At 32.6% G+C, this 23,094-nt stretch overlaps 3 protein-coding genes across 12 annotated transcripts in view; 1 reads left to right on the forward strand and 2 right to left on the reverse strand.

The window, feature by feature from the left end:
• The window catches only part of LOC127717769 (uncharacterized), a 222,782-nt gene that overhangs the window by 62,457 nt on the left and 137,231 nt on the right, over positions 1–23,094 (forward strand). Inside the window, exons 5-6 of one of the 4 annotated variants that reach the window (XM_052223592.1) lie at positions 8,196–8,462; positions 10,400–12,054. The exons of 2 other annotated variants lie outside the window; for them this stretch is intronic. In XM_052223592.1, the coding sequence (XP_052079552.1) occupies positions 8,196–8,462; positions 10,400–10,485 (353 nt within the window). In that variant the 3' untranslated portion in view covers positions 10,486–12,054. Of the gene's footprint in view, positions 1–6,141; positions 6,284–8,195; positions 8,463–10,399; positions 12,055–23,094 lie in introns of those variants that run through there. One more of the 4 variants, XM_052223609.1, reaches the window with a different exon arrangement.
• The window catches only part of LOC127717738 (uncharacterized), a 383,100-nt gene that overhangs the window by 52,144 nt on the left and 307,862 nt on the right, over positions 1–23,094 (reverse strand). The gene's annotated exons all lie outside the window — the stretch shown is intronic.
• The window catches only part of LOC127717695 (tripartite motif-containing protein 2-like), a 169,230-nt gene that overhangs the window by 4,205 nt on the left and 141,931 nt on the right, over positions 1–23,094 (reverse strand). The window lies entirely within an intron of this gene.

Consider the following 23,094-nt stretch of genomic DNA (forward strand, 5'->3'; position numbering starts at 1 on the left):
TAGTTTGATTAGTTTTATTATCAGTTTTTATATGCCTGTTTACGGGACGTATTATGGTATACCTCTGTCCGTCTGTCCGTCGTCAACATGTCGGACATTAACTCAAAAACATGTATTTTGTATACCTCTGTCCGTCTGTCCGTCCGCCCGTCGTCAACATGTCGGACATTAACTCAAAAACGCTTTAACCAATTTGCATAAACCTTCGGTGAATTGTTTATATCTATTGACGTGAGCTCCCTTTCGTTTTTTATAAATTTTAGATTTTACGTTTCTGAGTTATGGGGTTTTATTCAATAAAAAAAGGGGGATTTTCCAGTTTTCGGACAATAACTCAAGAATGCTTTCACCAACTTGCAAGAAATTTTGGTTAATTGTTAATATCTATTGACATGAGCTCCCTTTTGATATTTATAAATTTTAGATTTTACGTTTCCAAGTTACGGGGTTTTATCAATAAAAAAAAGGGGGATTTTCCAGTTTTCGGACAATAACTCAAAAATGCTTTCAGCAGTTCTCATGAAACTTTGATGAATTGTTGATATCTATTGATGTAAGCTCCCTTTATAATTTTATAAATTTTATATTTTACATTCCTGAGTTATGGGATTTTATTCATTAAAAAAGGGGGCATTTTCCAGTTTTCAGACAATAACTCAAAAATGCTTTCAGCAATTCTTATGAAACTTTGGTGAATGAATCTATTGATGTAAGCTCCCTCTAGAATTTTATAAATTTTATTTGTTTATAGTCAACAGATTTACTAAGTATTGCGCAACAGCATAGTGTATTGCACAACAGCAAGAAATCTTTAATTGAATATAAATTCAATTCATATAACCAATTTCAAGTTCTTTGACTACATTTATTCAGAAACCTATAATATGTCAAATATCTAATTACAATCCAAATTCAGACCTGTATTAAGCTTGAATATTGTGTCCATTTTTGCCCCAACTGTTCAGGGTTGGACCTCTGCGGGCGTATCCAGCTGCGCTCAGCGAAGCAGTTTATTTTTTGGGAGGTTTACTCAAACATTACATGTCCAATTTCATGTTTGTAAACAAAGACATAGGCAGAGTATAAGTCAATATAAAAATAAGAAGATATATGGTATGATTGCCAATGAGACAACTCTCCACCAGAGCCTTTACCGCATAGTCAGATAACAAAAGGCCCAGAAATGACAAATGTAAAACAATTCAAACCTTAAAACTAACGGCCTGATTTATGTACAAAACAATAAATGATAGGGTTCTGAGATTTCAGTCCACAAATGCTACAAAAACTTGACAAGCAAATTAAATGTTACGCATTTTGAAGGGACATTTTAGTTATATGATTTGGACCAAAAATTTAATTTTGATGCTTGGAGTTTCAAACACTAATAAAAGCAAAAAATTGAAATTATTATTTGCAGCCAGTTTGGTTCAATATCATTAAAACAAAAAGCTGAAGCATCTAAGATATATTATTGTCTTGTCCCATTCAGTCTGTCAGTTGTTGCATACTCTTGTCATCTATTTGTTGTTGCCATGCTAGCATCTTTATGTTTTGTAGCATCCAATTCAAATTTCAATAACTGCCCTGTATATCCCTTGATCACATACCCCCCCCCCCCCTTTGGTTAAGCGAAAAGCAGGGTTCATATTCATATCACATCAACGTGTTCTCGTCATGAATATGCATCTAATTTAATAGGTTTTCCTTGCCCTATGTGCCATCAGACATAGCAAGGACTAAGTAAGTAAGTATTATGGAGTTCTCGTTTGAATTGTTTTACATTTTTCCATTGAAGGCTGTACGATGACCTATAGTTGTTAACACCTACAGGGTATATGACATATGTCATTTGGTTTCTGGTGGACGGGTCTCATTGGCAATCATACCTCATCCTTCTATTTTCATCAATTGGTGTCCGTCGTCGTTTGTCGTCGTTAACTTTTACAAAAATCTTCTCCTCTGAAACTACTGAGACAAATTTTACCAAACTTGGCCACAATCATCATTAGGGTATCTAGTTAAAAAAAGAGTCCGATGACCCCACCCCGCCTGCTAACCAGTATGGCCGACAGACACATTGGTTTTCGCACTCTAACTTTAGTTTAAGTGAATGGATCTCCATGAAATTTTACCATAAGGTTCAATACCACAAAAGAAAGGTTGGGATTGATTTTGGGGTTATGGTACCAACAGCTAAGGAATTAGGGGCCAAAAAGGGGCAAAAAATAAGCATTTTTGTAACTTCCAGACATAACTTGTGTGTTAGTGTATGGATCTCTCTGACATTGTACCACAAGGTTCCATATCACAAAGGGAATGCTGGGATTGATTTTGGGGGTAATTGCCGCAAAATTTTAGGAATTAGAGGCCAAAAAAGGGGCAAAAAACAAGCATTTTTCCAGTTTCATGAAAATAACTTGTGTGTAAGTATATGGATTTTTCTGAAATTGAACTACAAGGTTCCATATCACAAAGGGAAAGCTGGAATTGAGTTTGGGGGTAATTGCCCAAAACGTTTAGGAATAAGGGGCCAAAAAGGGGCCAAAAAAAGCATTTTTCTAGTTTCCAGACAATAACTTGTGTTCAAGTGTATGGATCTCTCTGAAATTGTACAGCAAGGTACCATACCACAAAGGGAATGCTGGGATTGATTTTGGGGGTAATTGCCTCAAAATTTTAGGAATTAGGGGCCAAAAAGGGGCAATAAACAAGCATTTTTTCTAGTTTCAGGACAATAACTTGTGTGTAAGTGTATGGATCTTTATGAAATTGTACTACAAGGTTCCATATCACAAAAGGAAAGCTGGGTTTGAGTTTGGGGGTAATTGCCCTTAACCTTTAGGAATTTGGGGCCAAAAAGGGGCCTAAAAACAAGCATTTTTCTAGTTTCCAGACACTTACTTGTGTTCAAGTGTATGGATCTCTCTGAAATTGTACTGCAAGGTACCATACCACAAAGGGAAGGCTGGGATTGAGTTTGGGGGTGATGAATCATACGGGGGTTCAAAAAATTTGGGGGGGATTTTTTTTTCCTTTTTTTTTTTTAAATTTTCCATTTTAAATTGGTTATTTCTGATTTATATATAAAAGCAAATAATAATGATATGGTTTGAATAGGTAAATTAAAATTTTTTAAGTTCTTAGACCACTTTCATTCTGTGTCAGAAACCTATGCTGTGTCAAATATTTAATTACAATCCAAATTCAGTGCTGTATCAAGCTTGAATGTTGTGTCTATACTTGCCCCAAATGTTCAGGGTTCGACATCTGCGGTCGTATCAAGCTGCGCTCCAGCGGAGCATTTTATTTGCTTTTATCTCTGAAACTATAGCATTAAGAGAAAATTTACGTGGGGGTAAAAATGTTCTTCAGGTTAAGATCTATCTGCACTGAAATTTTCAGACGAATCAGACAACCCGTTGTTGGGTTGCTGCCCCTGAATTGGTAATTTTAAGGAAATTTTGCAGTTTTTGGTTATTATCTTGAATATAATTATAGATAGACATAAAGTTTAAACAGCAATAATGTTCAGCAAAGTAACATCTAGAAATAAGTCAAGATGACCAAAATTGTCAATTGACCCCTTAAGGAGTTATTGTCCTTGAAATTTACCAATTTTTTCAGAAATTTTTATACGACCTCAAAATTTTTGCAGTTGTATATTGGTATCACGTCGTGGTCCTCGTCGTCCAAAGACATTTGTTTTCCAGACAATAACTGTAGTATATGTAAATAGAAATCTATGAAATTTAAACACAAGGTTTATAACCACAAAAGGAAGGTTGGGATTGATTTTGGGGGTTATGGTCCAAACAGCTTAGGAATTAGGAGCCAAAAAGGGGCCCAGACAATAAATTGTGGAAAGGTGTATGGATCTCTGTGAAATTAGACCACAAGTTTCCATACCACAAAGGGATGGTTAGGATTGGCTTTGGGGGGTTATGGCTCAAACCATTCAGGAATAAGGGGCAAAAAGGGGGAAAACAAGGGTTTCCTGGTTAATGGACAATTACTTAAAAGTACAATGTTATGTTTGGATTACCTCCCTTACACTGCTTTTAAATCATGTATAAAGAAATGTTGTATTGTCTTGAGGTGATTAGCTGTCAATTTATTTTTAGAAGTTACTATTAAAAATGCTGATTATGGAATATTAATTTTAGCCATGATTATGTATGTCATTTTCTATTTTTAGACTTTTTTGATGTATTTGAATGGGTAATTATGGTTGCAAACTCCATTGGAAATTTGAATTGAGATAAAGACCATATCTTGAGGGAAAGAATTTTTTTTTTAAAAAAGGGGGAGGGAGGTAAAAAAAAATTGTCCGGTAGGGGGGATAATATAGAAATTGTGGGGGGGACAATTTTTTCTCATTTCAGATTTCAGAAATTAAAAAGAAAATTGGGGGGGGTAAATTCGCAACAGCATAGTGTATTGTACAAAAGCAAAAAAAAAGGGGGGGGGGGTCAATTCGCAACAGCATAGTGTATTGCACTAAAGCAAAAAATTGAATATAAATTCAAATCATATAACCAATTCTAAGTTCTTTGACTACAGTTATTCTGAGTTTGAAACCTATTATGTGTCAAATATTTAATTATAATCCAAATTCAGACCTGTATCAAGGGTGAATATTGTGTTCATTTTTGCCAAAACTGTTCAGGGTTGGACCTCTGCGATCGCATCCAGCTGCGCTCGGCGAAGCAATTTATTGTAATCTTTTACAAAAATCTTCTCCTCTGAAACTACTGAGACAAATTTTACCAACTTTGGCCACAATCATCATTAGGGTATCTAGTTTTAAAAATGTGTCCGATGACCCCGCTTTCCAACCAACATGGCGGAAATGGCTAAAAAGAGAACATAAGGATAACATACAGTTTTTGGCTTATATCTCTGAAACTAAAGCATTAAGAGCAAATCTGAATAGGGTAAATATGTTCATCTGGTTTAGACCTATCTGCCCATTAAATTTCCAGACAAATCAGACAACTCGTTGTTTGGTTGCTGCACTGAATTGGTAATTTTAAGGAAATTTTGCAGTTTTCGGTTATTTTGAATATTATTTTAGATAGAGAGAAACTGTACACAGCAATTATGTTCAGCAAAGTAAGATCTACAAATAAGTCAACATGACCAACATCGTCAATTGACATCTTATTGGAGTTATTGTCCTTTAAAGTCATTTTTTGCAATTTTTTGGTAATTTTTGTTAACTTTTTCAAAAATCTTCTGCTTTTAAATTAACTACTGAGCCAAATAAAACCAAAATTAGCCTCAATCATTATTAGGGTATCTAATACTACATTTGTATTTATTATGATTTTAACCTTATTAAACATGATTTCCAAAACCACAGTAGAAACAGGTGAGTTTCATTTTTGCCTATTATCATGAAAACTATGATATTTAGAGAGAAACAATTTTTTCCCGTTATGTCTTATATGATTTAAACTATAATAGATAAATAAACACTTTGAATCACAAAAAAGATCAGCAAGGCAAGATCTATTAAAAAGTCAAATTTTTCCGATATAGTTAGTAAACTGTCACTCTTCATAGGAATGATTGCCCTTAAATGAGGATTTTTTTTACCCTCTTTTGTGTTTTGAGCAAAAACTAAAGAAGATAGAGAGAAACTAAACAGACTAAAAGATCAATAATACAAGATCAACAAAATAGAGATTTTTGTCATGAAGTCTATTCTCATCTACAATGTTGGAGAGTGTCCTTTGTTTGATATGCACATAGACCAAGGTAAGCAACACTTTTAGCACTATTACACTATTTCGTGGCTGTCAGTTTTTATTAGTGGAAGAAGCTGGAGAGTGATACAGAACTTTAGACCACCAGCCCCCCCCCCCCCCCCCCCCCCCCCCAGACAGACACATTTAGTTTTTGTATAAAATGCGGTTTCATTCATTGTTAAAACAAAAAGAAAAAGAGCACATCACACTACCGTAAAAAAAAGCATTGTTATTTGGTACACATGTATATACATGTAACAATGGTAAAAAATGTCATGGTAGCGTTATTCACATGTTATTAGAAATCAAATCAGACAAACTACTGTACATGTATCTTTTTAATCTAATAGATATACACAAAACATATTTATTTAATTTATTTTGGCAGACACGTAATTGTGTAAACAATTTGGACCCTACATTTTGTACCCCAGGAAACAACCCATTTCTTATCAAGTTTGAAGCTCAGCAGAAATCTGGTGCCCATGTTGTGTTCAGAATAGAAGGCAAAAATGGGCAATATAGTACAGGTGAGTAATGTGTTGCTTTTTACAGATTTGAATATAAATTTTGATGATCTGTCTGTACAATAATGTATTCATTTGTCTTAGATGTCTGGTAATTTGCAATATTAATGAGAAGCAGTGAGACAAAAATTGTAATTATATGGATTAGAGAAGGAAGGGACCACTAATTGATTTTGATTTGATTTTTGGTGTTTTAACACCACTTTTAAGCACCGCTTTCGGGTTATTTCGTGGCGGCCAGTTTTTATTGGTGGAGGAAGCCAGAGTGCCAGAGAAAACCACCGACCTTCGATAGGAAAACTGACAATCCTAGTCAATTAAGATTGGAGTCGAGTGCATCCGCACGACAAGGGACCACTGAAGTAGTCATATACTGCTACTGTTCATGCTGCTGATTCATTACTATTCGTTGAATACCATTTTTTGTGGAATTCGTGGATAAAGTAAACCACAAATTTTAATTTTAACGAAGTATGAATTTTCTATAGGTATACCCTGCAAAACCATGAAATCAAATATCCACGATAATACATTTTTTCTGAATCCGTGAAAATGGATATAACCACGAAAATGAATGAATCCACATCATTCTTTATTATGCCTGTTGTTGTTTCTCCAAAATTTTTAGGAAAACACAACAATCAAAAACTCTTTTTCTATAAATATATTCTAAGCCTTTAAGTAACCCAGATTATTTTACATAATTCTGTTTCACATGAATGCTTCAAAGATAGAAAGCATTGATGAAACTGACTGTTTCAAACATGTTATTGATTTAAAAATTTACCTCCCTTAAGGCAGGTCTACTCCCTTCATTCGCAAATTTATTGAACTAGACTTAGTCAGATTAGGGAAAGGGGTGAGAACTTGCATGCTTGTTTAACCCTTCCATATGTGCTATATTGAAATAGGCTCCCTTTTGTTTGTTATAAATTTCTTATTTGACATTGTGTAGTTATGGAACTTTATTCCTTGAAAAATTGTTGAAAATCACAGTATGCTAGTTGATCATATAAATTCATTTAAAGCATAAAGACGAGCTAAAAGGGCAACAGGTGTATGATGCAGCTATTTATTCATTTATTGATTGGACATAGATCATGTAGATCAGGCCATTTGTTGTCACTTTTTAACAAGTTTAATTGTTTTACAATTTGTCTCTTGAGGGCTGTTATAGCTACTCTAAGGTCTTTTGTTCATTGTTGAAGGCTGTATTGTGAAGTTTATCTGTTTACATCCACATCTTTTGGTGTCTGGGGAATAGTTGAATCATTTGCAATTACACTACATCCATTATTTCTATACAAATCAAGATATTTTACTTTAGCAATTTTTGTCTTGCAACATTTATTTCACGATAGTGATACATAGCGATTCTAGATTCTGTCGTCGGTGTCGTTGTCAGCGGCGTTAACATTTAGGTTCAGTTGATGGTTAAAGTTTATTTTAGACATCAATAACTTTGTCAAAACTTCATGGAAATTTTATCAAATTTGGACAGAATCTTGTTTATGACCTAAAGACAGTATCTAGAGCAAAATGTTTTTTACTGATATAAGGACTTATTTTTTTTACAGTTATCAGATTTAGTCGGTTAAAGTTATCAATAACTTTGTCAAACATTCATGGAATTTTTATGAAATTTGGAGAGAAGATTTAAATTATGGCCAAAATTTAAAAAAAAATATTTTCATTTTTCCTTATTTTACTGATAAATGGACTTAGTGTTTTTACAATAAACAAGTAGATACAATCTGTGGTAAAGTTTGTTACTCTTTAATAATTACTTTGTCAAACCTTTATTGAATTTTATGAAACTTTGGCAGAAGCTTTTTAATGAGTTGTTTATGCTGTAGTTGAGCAAAGATTGGGTGTATGAGTTTGTAAGCTTAGTTTTTAAACCATTTTTTTTTAGAAGACGATAATGACAACGATGATGAACACAGTGCTGATGCCTTAGTGACCCAAATTGTTTTAGCTGTAGGTTCTATTACTACATTCCTGGCCATTGTCATCTGTATATTTGTCTCCTGTCGACATTCCAGATACCGTAGTTGTGATTCAGTCTCTGAGAGATCATCCCCAAGAACTGTACAAACAGAGATGGCAGAAGGGGAGGTAACTCGTCATGGTTCTATGCCAGAACTGGACAGTTTGATAGGAAATACAAATAAACAAACAGGTAATGAAAAACTATTGCATGTTTAAGAAATTTCAAAAGGTTCTCATGATACATAAAATAAATTATCTTGAATATTCGACCGCACTACAGACAACACTATCACTAGGGACTATCCTCCGATTATCTCCAAAATACAACTCACCTGGGTCATAGCAGGCCTCTACATTATCATTATTTTCTAACTTGTTCCTTCGGACAAGTTGCAAGAAAATCAACTTGTCCAAACTCTTAACTCACTTGTCCGAATTCATAATTGAAAATCTTACATATTGATGATATGCACTAATAACACTTGAGCTTTGATTGTATTTAATAAAGGGAGCATTTTGTTATGTTATATGAATTTGTTTGTAAGTACAATTAAAGAATACCACATCAAAATTCATTTATATATTTCAGACTGAAAGATTATTTGCAAGATTTACTCAATGTCACTATGATGTGTTGATCATTAAACCATTATCACTTCCCAAATCACTAGGTTCTCCTATGGACCTATTCATTCTGTAGTAGTGGTATGGGTTAAACCCAGGATGTAAATACACCTGGCCACCTTGTATATAATTAAACCTTTTTAATTTATTGATGGCAAAACAAGCTTTTATAATTTAATTTTGATTTTTATATACATTGATAAATGATAATGAAGTACAGAAAACACTTCACTGAGAAAATCTGTCTTTTTAGATTTTAGTTAATTTTTACATCATTTTAAACTTATTATTTTTATACATAGATCTTATCAAATAAATTTTTTAATGTATTGTTTTGCATAAAAGCAAAATCAAATGAAACATACTTTAATTTAAAAATTTTAAGTTAAAGTAAAACTCCATATGGAGGTGCTCCTAATTCCAGGAGGCTTATACTAAGAAGAAGCATTACCATTGGTGTCTTTCCCCCTTACTTATATTCCCCTGGTCATCCGCTGACAGCATGTTCAAATGCGTTCAATCAGAGACATATTTTATGTCTCTGGTTCAATCAAAGAATATTTCTTTCATTTTGAATGATCAATAAAACAATCATTCAGTTTTTTGGGAATGTATAAGTCTTGAATTTGATCCTTTTTACATCTGACATCGATTTTTCACTTGTCCCATCGGACAAGTAGTATGATGAATCTACTTGCCCGACTCCTGTGTCCACTTGTCCCGGACAATCGGACAAACGGTAATATCGAGCCCTGCATAGGCAACGTTTACTGTTTTCATCAAGTTGGGTCTGACTCCATTGTCATCCATTGTTATGTAATACATATATATCATTTCCAATGAAGCCACCAGGCCATTTTTAGCCAAACTTGGCAGGTAAGATACAAACTATTCTCATTTAAAGATGACCCCCCCCCCTCAAAGGGTGACTGAGGAATAGAAATATAGTCACTTTGGTCTTATTCTGAGGCCAGCAGTAAAACTCGTGCGAAATTGGGGCGTTAATTTAGCCTGTGAGGGATATACACAGCCACATCCGGTCAGAATGGGGATGCTAAATCTGATGCCTTCTGTAAAGAAAGTGCCACGCTCTCTGCACAATAAAAATCCTAGCAACAACTCTTTGGAGGAATCTGTAGGTGCTATGTTGTAAGGCAAAGTTTCTGTCCCTATCCAATATACCCCCATTTTCCAGACTTAATTTCCCTGACCTTCATCCCAGATCTTTATGGCCTCTTTTACCGGACCTATCTGTTGTATGTATTGTTAATCTATTCTCGTCCTGAACATGAATGAAATTTTTGTCACCCCATTTGCAAAACCCATACCATATAGTAAGCGTTTAAAGGCCCCAGCATGACAAAATGTGAAACAATTCATACCAGAAAATCAACAGCTTATTTTATAACAGTTTAAATTAGTTCAATTGTTCAATTGGTTATTGAAGAAACTTCGATTATAGTGCAAACGATAAATTAAAAAAAAAATGTTGATTTTTTTCAGATTCATTGATGAGCCAACCAGATCAGAGAGATACACCTCCACCGTCTTATTGGGATGTATTGGTAGATGATGCTGTTGTGAAGTGATGATGATTCAATTAGTATTTTTGTATGATTAAGTGATGATTTATATATGTGAATTTGTGTATGAAGTACCTTGTCTAACAAGAGTCTTGACAACAAGTATATGTGCTGTACACCGGTTTACATCAAACCATGTTTTTTTGTGCAGAGTTCAGTAATTTTTCATTAAATCTTACAATTCAAATTAATCATAAATTCATTCTTAATATGGATATTAAGTATAAGCTGTTTACATTAATAACTGTTCTATGAATGAGCTGTGCTAAGGTGACTTCTCTTTAAACTATTGTCACTTAACATTCATTTTGTAAAATGCAAAGTTGAATGTGAGTAAATACCTCAAATTATGTTATTTGTGTTTGTTTATGTAGTTATGTCAATCTTCATCAGAACCAAACACATTTTGAACCAATGACTGCAACATTCTACTAACATTTACTAGTTAAAACAGCAAAAAGGAGCCTTTTACAAAACAAAAGTTAAAAGTTGGTGAGGATGGCAAATTTTATCTTTTTTTTATTTAGGTGTAATACCACCATTGATTTTCCCCTATTAGTCTTTGTTAAATTTGCACTTTTCAAAAAATTGTGCAGAATTTATCCTTGTTTCAAATAAAGAAATACTTGCCATAAGTAAAGTTGTATCCTGTCCAGTACTAAAGAAAAAATTTCACATAACATTTTATTGCATATAAGAAAATAACCATCACTGGAAGTTAACCAATCAAATTTTTCCCCCTATTTTAACCTGTGTACAAGCTTTAGTAACCATGTAACCTCAAGTTTCTAAAATATTCTATAGAAACCCAAATAAAAAAATAATGGTGCTTTGAAATACCCAAGATATATGTTTATGACTCAGAAATGTTTTACTGCAATGAAATGTAGGATCAATTACCCACAACTGTCAAATTCAAGGGAATATTTTTTTTCGACCTATTTTCGTATGCAACCGGATGTGACGTATTATGATTTGTTGGTATTACACCTTTACTCAATTTGTAAAATCTAATGAAAGAACAAAAATGTGCTTCAAAAAATCAGGACAGTAATGATGAAATAAAGTTTAAATTTCCTCCAGATCCACTTCAATAGGAAGGAAATAAAAAATATTTGGTAATGATGCCAGATCTTAAGAATGTTTATATTTATGCATTATTTCATACTTTGTAAAACAAAGTAAATATTATATCTACAGTTGTCAATTTTTAAAGTCCATATATTGTCTTCTAGATGTTTTGTCTAGTTTATTTATATTCTAGTGATGTTATACACCTCTGTATTGTTATTCATCTAGTTTTATGCTTATTTTTTACAAATGAGATTGTTTTTAGATATTTGGATTTCTAAAACTAAATTATGGCCAAGGTTCAATAGACAGTATTAGTGAAAAGTGTTTCCTAACAATTATATTTGTTCTATTAGTCAAAATGAAATTCCATGTAATGGCAGTTTTATCAAACATATCACTTAAAAATGTACAATTTGTATTTATCTACTCGTTGGTTCAGTTAATGAATGGTGTTTGTTGTTTTAATTATATGCTTGTGTAATTTGCAAATTTGTACTTTTAGATTCTTTTAAAAATTCTTTATGATTTTTTTGCATGGGAACAGGCATGCACAGTATGAAACACAAATCTATCAAATTTATAATTATAAGTTACCACAGACAGCGTAGGATGTAATTTCTATGAAGACAGAAGCGATGTTTGCTGAAGTTTAGAATAGATAAATTAAATAAATGGTTTTTAAATTCTAAATATACTACTCAAAAAACGTTTTGCAACACTTCCATTGAGATTGATGGCAAAAGTCAAACATTGAGGGCCCATTTTGTTGTTGAAAATATTCAAAATGATCCAAAATTAACAGCATCCTTGTTTTATGGATATTGAATAAATTAAAGAAAAACACTAAAAAAAAATATGAAAAAAATTTGGGGGGTTAAAAAAGTCCACCCCCTATTTATTATGCCCCCGAGGGGGCATTAATTTTTACCCTTGTCCGTCTGTCTGTCCGTCCGTCCCAAAATTGGTTTTCGTTCTCTAACTTTAGTTTGCCTCAACCAAATGTTATGAAACTTATACACAATGCTTATTAACACAAAACACAGATCAAGTTGGAATTTTGGTTGCGTCGCTTTAACCATTCTAGAGTTATGCCCCTTTACAAATGGAAAAATTGCTGAATTTTTCGTTTCCGTTCTCTAACTTCAGTTTGCCTCAACCAAATATAAGAAAACTTATACACAATACTTATTACCTCAAAACTCAGATCAAGTACTAATATGGGTAGTGTTACTTTTACAGTTCTTGAGTTATGTCCCTTTATAACGTTATATGCAAGCGGGGGCATTATCTGTGTCCCATGGACGCATTCCCCATTTATTTTAATTTAGTTTTTTGCAAGGATATTGTTAGTTTCTTAAAATTGTGACTTTTAATTTTGACCCCTCACCTTAAAGTGTGTAAACGGTGTAGCTGTCTAAAATTTTACTGCCATAACTGTAGTACTTATGAATACATAAACGATTAAAAGATTTATACAGATTTTGTTTTATTTAACTTTTAGTTTAAAGTTTTTTGAGGAGTATATTCAATTTGTTGAAATTTTAAATTGGTTGAACTTTTTGAAATTTATACATCTCTTTCTTAATTCATAACCTACAATTTGCGAAAAGATAAGTATCATTATGATAAATTTTAATTTACAACTGTGTAAAATACAGGATTCAAGAGGGGTAGTGGGCATGAGCTCTGTCTTTGAGTGAAAAATATTTTTTAGCATAAAATTGTTCAAAAACATTTTGTAAAAAAAATTATATTTAAACCGTTTTCTTGAATTACACCCCTTCAGAATGATCCCCTGGCAAAATCCCCTGGATCTGCCCCTGATTTAGTAAGTATCTCAAAAAGATAATAACAGTTATGGTTGAATAAGTGCAATAAAAAAGTGATAGGTTTAATGAATTGTCAATCACAGTATAGTAACTCTTAGGGGACTATTATGTATATTGTAACAGTAAAGGCATCTCTGATGTTACTCATAAGCTCATGTATGTTTGTGAATAAAGAATAGTTTCATGCTATGACTGCTTGGTCCTAATTATACTTTCATGAGAGCATTATTGACTAAAATACTCTGTTAAAATACTCAATACATTTAAATTTACCATGAATCTGAATTTTATACTTGTCTTAGATAATTGAGAGCTTGAGTTTTTGCAAGTCATAAACTGTATTTATAGATATTTTCTAGTGAAATTTCTGTTTCTTTGATGTTCAATATCAAGTTTTGTTCTAACTTGTTTTCTTTGTTGAATTGATCTCATTAGTTGTCAGAAAGTTCCAATTTAGTCATTATTTATAAGTGTTACTTGTTATTGATGTTTATTTATGCTATAATTTTGTTGTTATTTACACACTTTTTAAATTTTGTTTTAATATAATAATTTAAGACTTATTTTTTATCAAATTACTTTGAGTATTTGAATATTGATTAATATATTAAAAATACTTAGAAATTAATGTTGTTTGATTTATCTCAGTACATAAAACTTCCTCACACTTATGTCACCATAGCAGTGTGTGGATTATTTAAAAAAAATATACTTCGTCTAATACCCTTGTTATAAAATATCATCTGTGATGAATATGATGTGTGAAGCTTATCCAGAAGCTGTGCTTAATATTTAATTTCAGTTCATATTGGAAAGAGTACTTATGTTATAGCATTGATATATGGTATCAATTCAAAGTAAAACTAACCATATTAAGATGACTTTAAACACTTTTTTATGAGTATTTGTTTTCAAGTTTTAATTTGAATGTAACTCTGAACAATATTTGAATGTCCATGTGTTTTCTTAATTTCAAGAATTTGTAATGATTCATGTCCAAATTGAACATAGTTTGTAATATGTAATGCTCAATTAAACACATTGGATATACGCTTGTAAAATCTGTACTGACTGGAGAATGTAGTAAAGTAACGAATAATATCATGCTATGACTTCTTGGTCCTAAATATACTTCCGTGATAGCATTAAGGACTAAAATACTCAGTTCATTTAGATTTACCATGAATCTGAATTTTGAACTTGTCTTTAATAGATAATTGAGGACCTAAGTTTTTGCTGGTCATAAACTGTATTAATTTTATAAATATTTTCCCAGTTAAATTTCTGTATCTTTAATGTTCAATATCAAATTTTGTTCTAGCTTGATTTCTTTGGTTTTTTTAAATTGATCTCATTAGTTGTCAGAAAGTTCAATTTTAGTCATTATTTACAAGTGTGTTCATTGTAATGAGCTCACCGGGGCCCGAAGGGGTCTGTCGTCGTCCATTGTCTGTCGTCGTCGTCTGTCTTCGTCGTCGTCGTCTGTCGTCGTAAACTATTTCAAAAATCTTCTCCTCTGAAACTACTGGGCCAAATACCTTCAAACTTTAACTAAATGTTCCTTAGGGTATCTAGTTTATAAATTGTATCCGAAGTTTTGATCCATCGACAAACATGGCCGCCATGGCAAAAAATAGAACATAGGGGTCAAATGCAGTTTTTGGCTTATATCTCAAAAACTAAAGCTTTTAGAGCAAATCTGACATGGGGTAAAGTTGTTTAATTGGTCAAGATCTATCAGCTCTGAAATTTTCAGACGAATCGAACAACCCATTGTTGGGTTGCTGCCACCGAATTGGTAGTTTTAACAAAATTTTGCAGTTTTTTGTTATTATTTTGAATATTACTATAGATATATGTAAACTGTAAGCAGCAATAATCTTCAGCAAAGTAAGATCTACAAAAAAGTTAATATGACCAAAATTGTCAATTGACCCCTTAAGGAGTTATTGCCCTTTAAAGACAATTTTACACAATTTGTTCAAGTTTGCTAACATTTAAAAATATTCTCCTCTGAAACTAGTGGGCCAATTACCTTCAAACTTTAACTAAATGTTCCTTAGGGTATCTTATTTATAAATTGTATCCGAAGTTTGTATCCATTGACAAACATGGACGCGATGGCAAAAAATAGAACATAAGGGTCAAATGCAGTTTTTGGCTTATATCTCAAAAACTAAATCTTTTAGAGCAAATGTGACATGGGGTAAAATTGTTTAATTGGTCAAGATCTATCGGCCCTGAAATTATCAGACAAATCGATCAACCCATTGTTGGGTTGCTGCCACCGAATTGGTACTTTTAACAAAATTTTGCAGTTTTTTGTTATTATTTTGAATATTACTATAGATATATGTAAACTGTAAGCAGCAATAATCTTCAGCAAAGTAAGATCTACAAAAAAGTTAATATGACCAAAATTGTCAATTGACCCCTTAAGGAGTTATTGCCCTTTAAAGACAATTTTACACAATTTGTTCAAGTTTGCTAACATTTAAAAATCTTCTCCTCTGAAATACAGGTGAGCGATTCAGGCTCTTGAGAGCCTCTTGTTGATGTTTATTTATACCACAATTTTGTTGTTATTTACAAGTGTTTTTATTTTTTTAATTTATTATTTAAGACTTACATTTTACCAAGTAACTTTGAGTATATGAATATTAATTAATATATTAAAAATACATAGACATTAATATTGTATTATTTATCTCAGTACATAAACTCCCTCTTACTTATGTCACCTTAGAAGTGTGATGATTGTTTTAGAATAGGCTGGGTTTAATACCCTTGTTATAAAATATCACCTGTGATGAATATTATTTGTGAAGCTTATCCAGTAGCTATGCTTATTTTTTAATGTCAGTTCATATCAGAATGACTACTTATGTTATACCATTGATATATAGTATCAATTCAAAGTAAAACTAGCCATATTAAGATGCCAGATGCCCGTTTCTGGATAAACCTAATTAAAGCTATCGAGCCTAAGATTTTGAACCGCATTGATTGTCTGTTTCGAGTGCAGGAGGTCATAGGTCCAATCTCTAGCAGAATCAAAATTTGCAAGGACTTGAAAACTAGCATTTGCTGCTGTGCAAATGAGGTTACATATGAATATCGCATTAACATGTTCTTGTTGTAAATATGCATATGACAATTGCCACTGATATCAGAATAAACAGTTAACCATCCATCCACCCATCCATCCATCGTCTCAGCAAAAATATGATTATTTGGACTATTAATCAGATATATAAACAAATTTGTGTGAAATCGTATGCTTCTTTGTGATGTTTTATGAAAAATCTAAAAAAAAAAGAGATTTATACTGCACATATACATATAATAAAGACAGGAGATAGAAAGATAATGTTTAAGATTTACTTATAAAGTGGTATTGTTTCAGGTAGGGTGAAGGTTGGCGCCTATTAAAACGTTTAAACCCACTGCATTTTTTGCACCTGTCCTAAGTCAGGAACCTAATGTTAAGTGGTTGTCGTTTGTTGAAGTGGTTCATAAGTATTTCTCGTTTCTCGTTTTTCATATAGATTAGACCGTTGGTTTTCCTGTTTGAATTGTTTTTCACTAGTCATTTTTGGGGCCCTTTATAGCTTGCTAATCGGTGTGAGCCAGGGCTCCGTGTTGAAGGCCGTACTTTGACCTATAATGGTTTACCTTTACAAATTGTGACTTGGATGGAGAGTTGTCTCATTGGCACTCGCACCACATCTTCTTATATCTAATTAATACTTTTGACCTCATAAAATGTAAAACATGTAGTCATTTTTAAAAAAAAAGTATATTTATCTATTTCTTTTGTTTTAAGTGTCTCATGGATATTGAACATCTTCATTCTGAATCTCGAAGTTTAAACAAAAACCACAAAAATATTATAATGAGTTTGAATTTTTTAACCTTTATATTTTATTTTGTAAGTGTGTAACAAGCACAAAGGAAGAGCTTATTATTTGAATTCATTCATATCTACCCCCTCCCACAAGGTTAAGTGCTTGAAAAAAAAGACATATCTGTATCGAGCGGTTGTTTCAGGGAAAACATTTTTCTTTAATAGTTGAGAACAAATAAAAAAAAAGTGTGTTTACAATGTACTGCACGTTATTGTTCCTTAGCGGTAAATTAGATATACAATAGTTTCCCTCGAATGCATTTTGTTTGTTGAAAACCAAATTTGTATTCTACATGTACCTTGGTCACTGAAATTGATGGGGAAAAAATGATAAAAAAAACCCTCCGTCAGTCCAGAGTAGTGATATAGGGATTTGAATCAGAGCGTTTTTTTTTAATCATTTAAACTTAGAATGCAATTGATCAAATACATATATTACATCATAATGTCCAAATCGTAACTTTTTAAACATGGGACTTTAATTTAGATATAAAAAGTAAAATATCAAAAATACCGAACTCCAAGGAAAATTCAAAACGGAAAGACCCTTAACAAATGGCAAAATCAAAAGCTCAAACACATCCAACGAATGGAAAATAACTGTCATATTCCTGACTTGGTACAGGCATATTCTTATGTAGAAAAAAGTGGATTAAACCTGGTTTTGTATAATATTTCGAACATAAACGACAGTGCATCATAAGCCTCAAAAGGCTGGTTGGTATAAATATACATGTTTATTGGCTATATATGTTTACAATTGTAATATATTGTATTTCATGTACATGTACCAAGTTGTACTTTAAAATAAAAATATCTATGTATCTATAGCAAGCTAAACCTCTCACTTGTTTGACAGTCCCATAAAATTCCATTATATTGACAACAATGTGTGAACAAAACAAACAGACATACAAACAAAAGATCTATGTCAATTGGACCTGCTTTGATACGATAACTGCACTTGAATTTTTACAAGATAACATTTTTGTTCGCAATGGAGATTCCGTATAACGTCAAGTTATCGGAATTCCAATGGGGACTTACTGTGCACCACTTATTGCGGACCGTTTTTTGTATTGTTACGAGTTACAATTTATGAGTAAAATCAGCATAGACCCATCGAAACAACATCTGATACAAAAATTTAATAACACTTTAAGATATTTGGATGGTATATTGGCTCTCAATAATGACGACTTCAGTATGTACACTAAAGAGATTAATCCTAATGAACTGACTTTAAATAAAGGTAATACTAACAATGAACACTGCCCTTTCCTGTATCTTGACATCTATATCTTTAACGGGAAGCTTAATACCAAAATTTACGATAAAAGAGATGATTTTTTATTTCCTAGTGTTAATTATCCATTTTTGGTGTTTACATATTTCAACTTGTTCGATTAGCTATTATATGTATTTGATTTTAACGAAATAAATCTCTGTATTAATGAAAACTTATTACACCAGGGTTTTCGATAACACAAACTTGTCAAAACATTTACTAAATTTTATCATCGGTACAAGGACATCATTCGTAAATATAAATCAACGTGCAGACATCTTATACTTTTAGATATTTCACATCCAATCTTTTATGGTAATATTCTAGACAAAGCACAAAAATTTCGTCATTCACCTAAAAAGCTAAACAAACCTTTAAACAGACTTATTCAGAAGGGATATAGTTACGAAACTGTTGTCAGGTCATCAAAGACGTTATGTTTTGGAATTAATATTGATTCACTCATAGGGTGTTTGCATCGCAAATAAACACATTTATTTCAAAACTAGTTGTTGGCATGAAAAGGGTTATGTTCATCTCGTATATTTTATGATGGTATGATACTAAACAACTAACGGGAGGGATTGTGCTTGATTTTCATATGATGAAGACATAATCTTTCAATCAGTATAATTGAGGTCTGGAGTTGGCATGTCAGTAACTGCTAGTAGTCCTTTGTTATTTTATCATTGTATTTTGCTTAGTTTCTTCTGTAACCTATTCTGACATAGGACTCGGACTTCTCTTAAACTGAGTTTTACTGTGCGTATTGCTGTGTGTTTGTTTATTCTACATTGGCTAGTGGTATAGGGAGAGGATTGGGATCTCACAAAACATGTTTAACCCCGCCGCATTTTTGCGCCTGGCCCAAGTCAGGAGCCTCAGGCCTTTGTTAGTCTTTCATGTTTTTTTTTTTAAATTTTAGTTCTTTTATATGTTTTGGAGTTTAGTGTAACGTCCATTTTCGCTGAACTAGTACACATTTTTGTTGAGGGGTCAGCTGAATCTTGCCTCCAGTTGCGGGATTTTCTCGCTGTGTTGAAGACCCGTTGGTGGCCTTGGGCTGTTTTCTGCTCTTTGGTCGGGTTGTTGTCTCCTCGACACATTCCCCGTTTCCATTCTCAATTCTATAATATGTAAAAATGAAAAATATTTTGGTACAGGAGTTGTGTTATAATCGTAATCACTATAACACAAACAACTATGTCAACAAAGAAAAACAAAATGTCATATAGACACAGCACATATGCAAAAAGTAAAGACAAGAATACAAAAAATGACCATAGTACAATAACACTAGGTGGGATGTTTGAATACCGAGCAACGCCAAAGGATATTACCCACAAAGGACTAAACAGTAAAGTTTAAAAATATATACAAAGACAAATTAAAGAACACAATAACACGTAATTAAGATGATAAACAACGTCAATGCTTAGAATCTATACTTCAAGACCATCATGTATCATATTTTAAGTTGATACTGAATATTTATCAACAAGGTCTTGGTATCTTCCGATGAACTTTTGTAGAAAAAGGACAAGACTTTCTTTGATATAACCCTGGTTCATAAACTTTCTACTCAGACACTGGTAACGTTTTATAAAGTCTGAGGAGAAGCTGCAAGCTCTTGAATACCGAATCAGTTGGGAAATGAATATCCCATATGCAGGAGAAGTTGGTATGTTGCTGCTAAGGTTGGGGAAATGTTTGTCATAGATTCTAGTACTGAGATGACCATTTTTGTCAAATTCGAGGTATAAGTCTAACAATGAGGCGGAGGAAGCCGTGTCTGTTGTTTCTTTAATTTCTAGTTCTGGAGGATATATTAATGGAACCCAATCAGAACTGTTTGGATTGTTAATGGAAAGAGCATCATCAATAAATCTGAATAAGAAATCATTCGATCTGATCTGGCTTCTTTGATCTTCTTGTTTTTGACAAGTGTTTAAAGGAACTCCGACTCATATGAAAATAAGAAAAGGTCGGCGAGGAGAGTCGCACAGTTCGTTACCATAGGAATGACGACAATTTGTTGAAAAAGTCTACCTCCAAATTCAACAAATATGTTGTCAGATGGTTTTTTTTTCTCATTTCATAGAAATTATTTTGTTGACATATTGAGAACAGATAAGGAAATGTGATCCAGAAGAAATAACAGAATATTTAGGAACAATTTTCACTTTACTCTCCTTTCTTGATCTGTCAGCATATATTAAAGGTACAAAGTGAGGTTTGTCTAATTAACTACATGAACGCTACCAAGGCAAAGTATGGCTACTGTTCTTACTTGTGGGGTACCAGGTAAAGTGCAGTTACTTTATTCACTAGAAATGCAAAATGTTAATAAAGAATAAAGTGAAGAACTATATCTTCTGTGTTAAAATCCATGAAAATCAATGAAAATTGATGAATTTTCTGCAGAAATTCTGGAAAAAAAACCTAAAACCTTCAAGATGATTCCTTGTACTTACTCTATGCAGTGGAAGTGCAATTTTTTTTCTATATATAAAAAATGTAAGACCTCAGCAAAATGAGTTAAGTTTTACCAACAATCAGGTAAAATTTATCTGCTGAGATTGGGCTGTCAATGATTGACTAACGGAAGTGACAACATCTTCATGAATTGTAACATATTGTCTATACCTATATATTGAAATACACTATTAAATTAAATGTGGTTTCCCACGGTAACATTGTGAAAATATGAAATTTATCAAAGCCATGTTAATAACTATGTACTTGCATACTGATCTGTAAATGTTCTAAACACAAGATCAATTAAAGTACAAATTACTTTTAGCTATAATCATAGATAATCGATAATTTTTCGAACGAGAGAGTGTTTTTCACCTGCAATCCCTTCGAAGGATGACAGCTCAAAGATGAGATGTAGCTGAGAAACATCCTCCAGTTTGAAAGACCATTGCTAATCTGTTGATCGCTTTTTTCTTCATACTATTCTTGAGAGAAAAATACGCTATTCATTACGGACATTAGATACTAGTGATAATTTTCTATCTCAAGCGATTAGCATAATATGAAAAATCTTCCCAAAAAGAAAAATACACCAAAAAGTCATAAAAAAACAACGGAAAATTGTATAGTATAACAACATGAAAAATTGATATTAAACCACTGGTATTTTATTGTAGAACTAACTAGATACATAAATTGTTGTACATTTAGACATTTTATTTCATAAAACTTAATTTTGCAATTGTCATTCGTTCTGATTACTATTAGCATCTTATATCTAAAGGCGCTTGGAGAATGGACCTCTCTTTTCTATCATATTTCTTTTTGTGTGTGTGTTTTATGTTGTTGCTAATATTCTTTAATATTTTTTTTTTGTCTTATCCATATATAATAATATATTACGAAATTACAATTACAGTAGTTGATGCACCTCTTTCATATTTTCGACATGTGGAAAAAGAAGGAGAGGGCATTCTCCAGAGCGCCTTTGATTAAATCTTATACCCCATTATTTATTAATCTCATAAAATTTTTTGACTTTTGCTACACGTTTTGAAATTTTAACCCCTTGTTTCTTCAGGAAAAACCACAAAGCAGTCTAAATCTAAACTGTACCAACGAACCTTAATGAACCTAACATGTAAAGGCTCTAAAACCTAAAACTGTTATTAATTTTTAGAAATTTTATTTGTATAGCCGAATAGACTTTCTTCAAAAGTAAAAGTGTGATTGTTTACCTGGTAAACTACAAAAGAGACATTGTCAAAGTCAGCAACTGAATGCATTACGAAATGCAACAAGTTTGACCATCAAAACATCTTGTCATTCTTACAATTCTCTGCAAGATAGTAACCAGTGGCGAAAGTGACTGTTCAAACAGTAATTCCTGTTCTTAATTTTTTTTACATGCAACAATAAGCGAGAATTGACTTAAAATGTGTCATCTCTCATGCACAAGCATTGTGATTTACACTAAGACCTTTACACTTTTGCCGACAGGCATCAACGAAAAATGATAATAATAGTGATGACGATGATGATGGATGAATGCTTATCGTCCAGTGGCAAAATAAATAATATTCAGGACGAGAAAATGCTAGTATGATATGATGTAAACCCTGCCAGATTTTTAACGTTCTAAGTCACAAATTAACCGTCCACAGGAAGACATATACTCGAATAAATATTCTGAATCCGAGTTGACCATGCAGTCTTTAATTGTACTTCTAAATCCCGCATGCTTAGCGGAGAAGCAGCGATATCAATTTTCAAGTCTTTGGTTTGACCCGCTGCACTCTAGGTGAGCACGCTGTCATAAAACCACCGAGGCGGTCTAAGTGTAATGGAATTGGAATCAATTTTGTAAACTATGTGTTACCAATTGTGTTGTTACTACCTAAATGACCTTAATGTCATAAAATATTTTGAAAGAATGTTTTGGTGACACCCCCCTGAAAAATTACTAGATCCGCCCCGGCAATATATAAACATCAATATTCATGAATTTACTTATATATGAAAAGTACAAAAGTCAAGTA

The sequence above is a fragment of the Mytilus californianus genome, unplaced genomic scaffold (genome assembly GCF_021869535.1).
Source record: "Mytilus californianus isolate M0D057914Y unplaced genomic scaffold, xbMytCali1.0.p SCAF_1, whole genome shotgun sequence".
Lineage (NCBI taxonomy): Eukaryota > Metazoa > Mollusca > Bivalvia > Mytilida > Mytilidae > Mytilus > Mytilus californianus.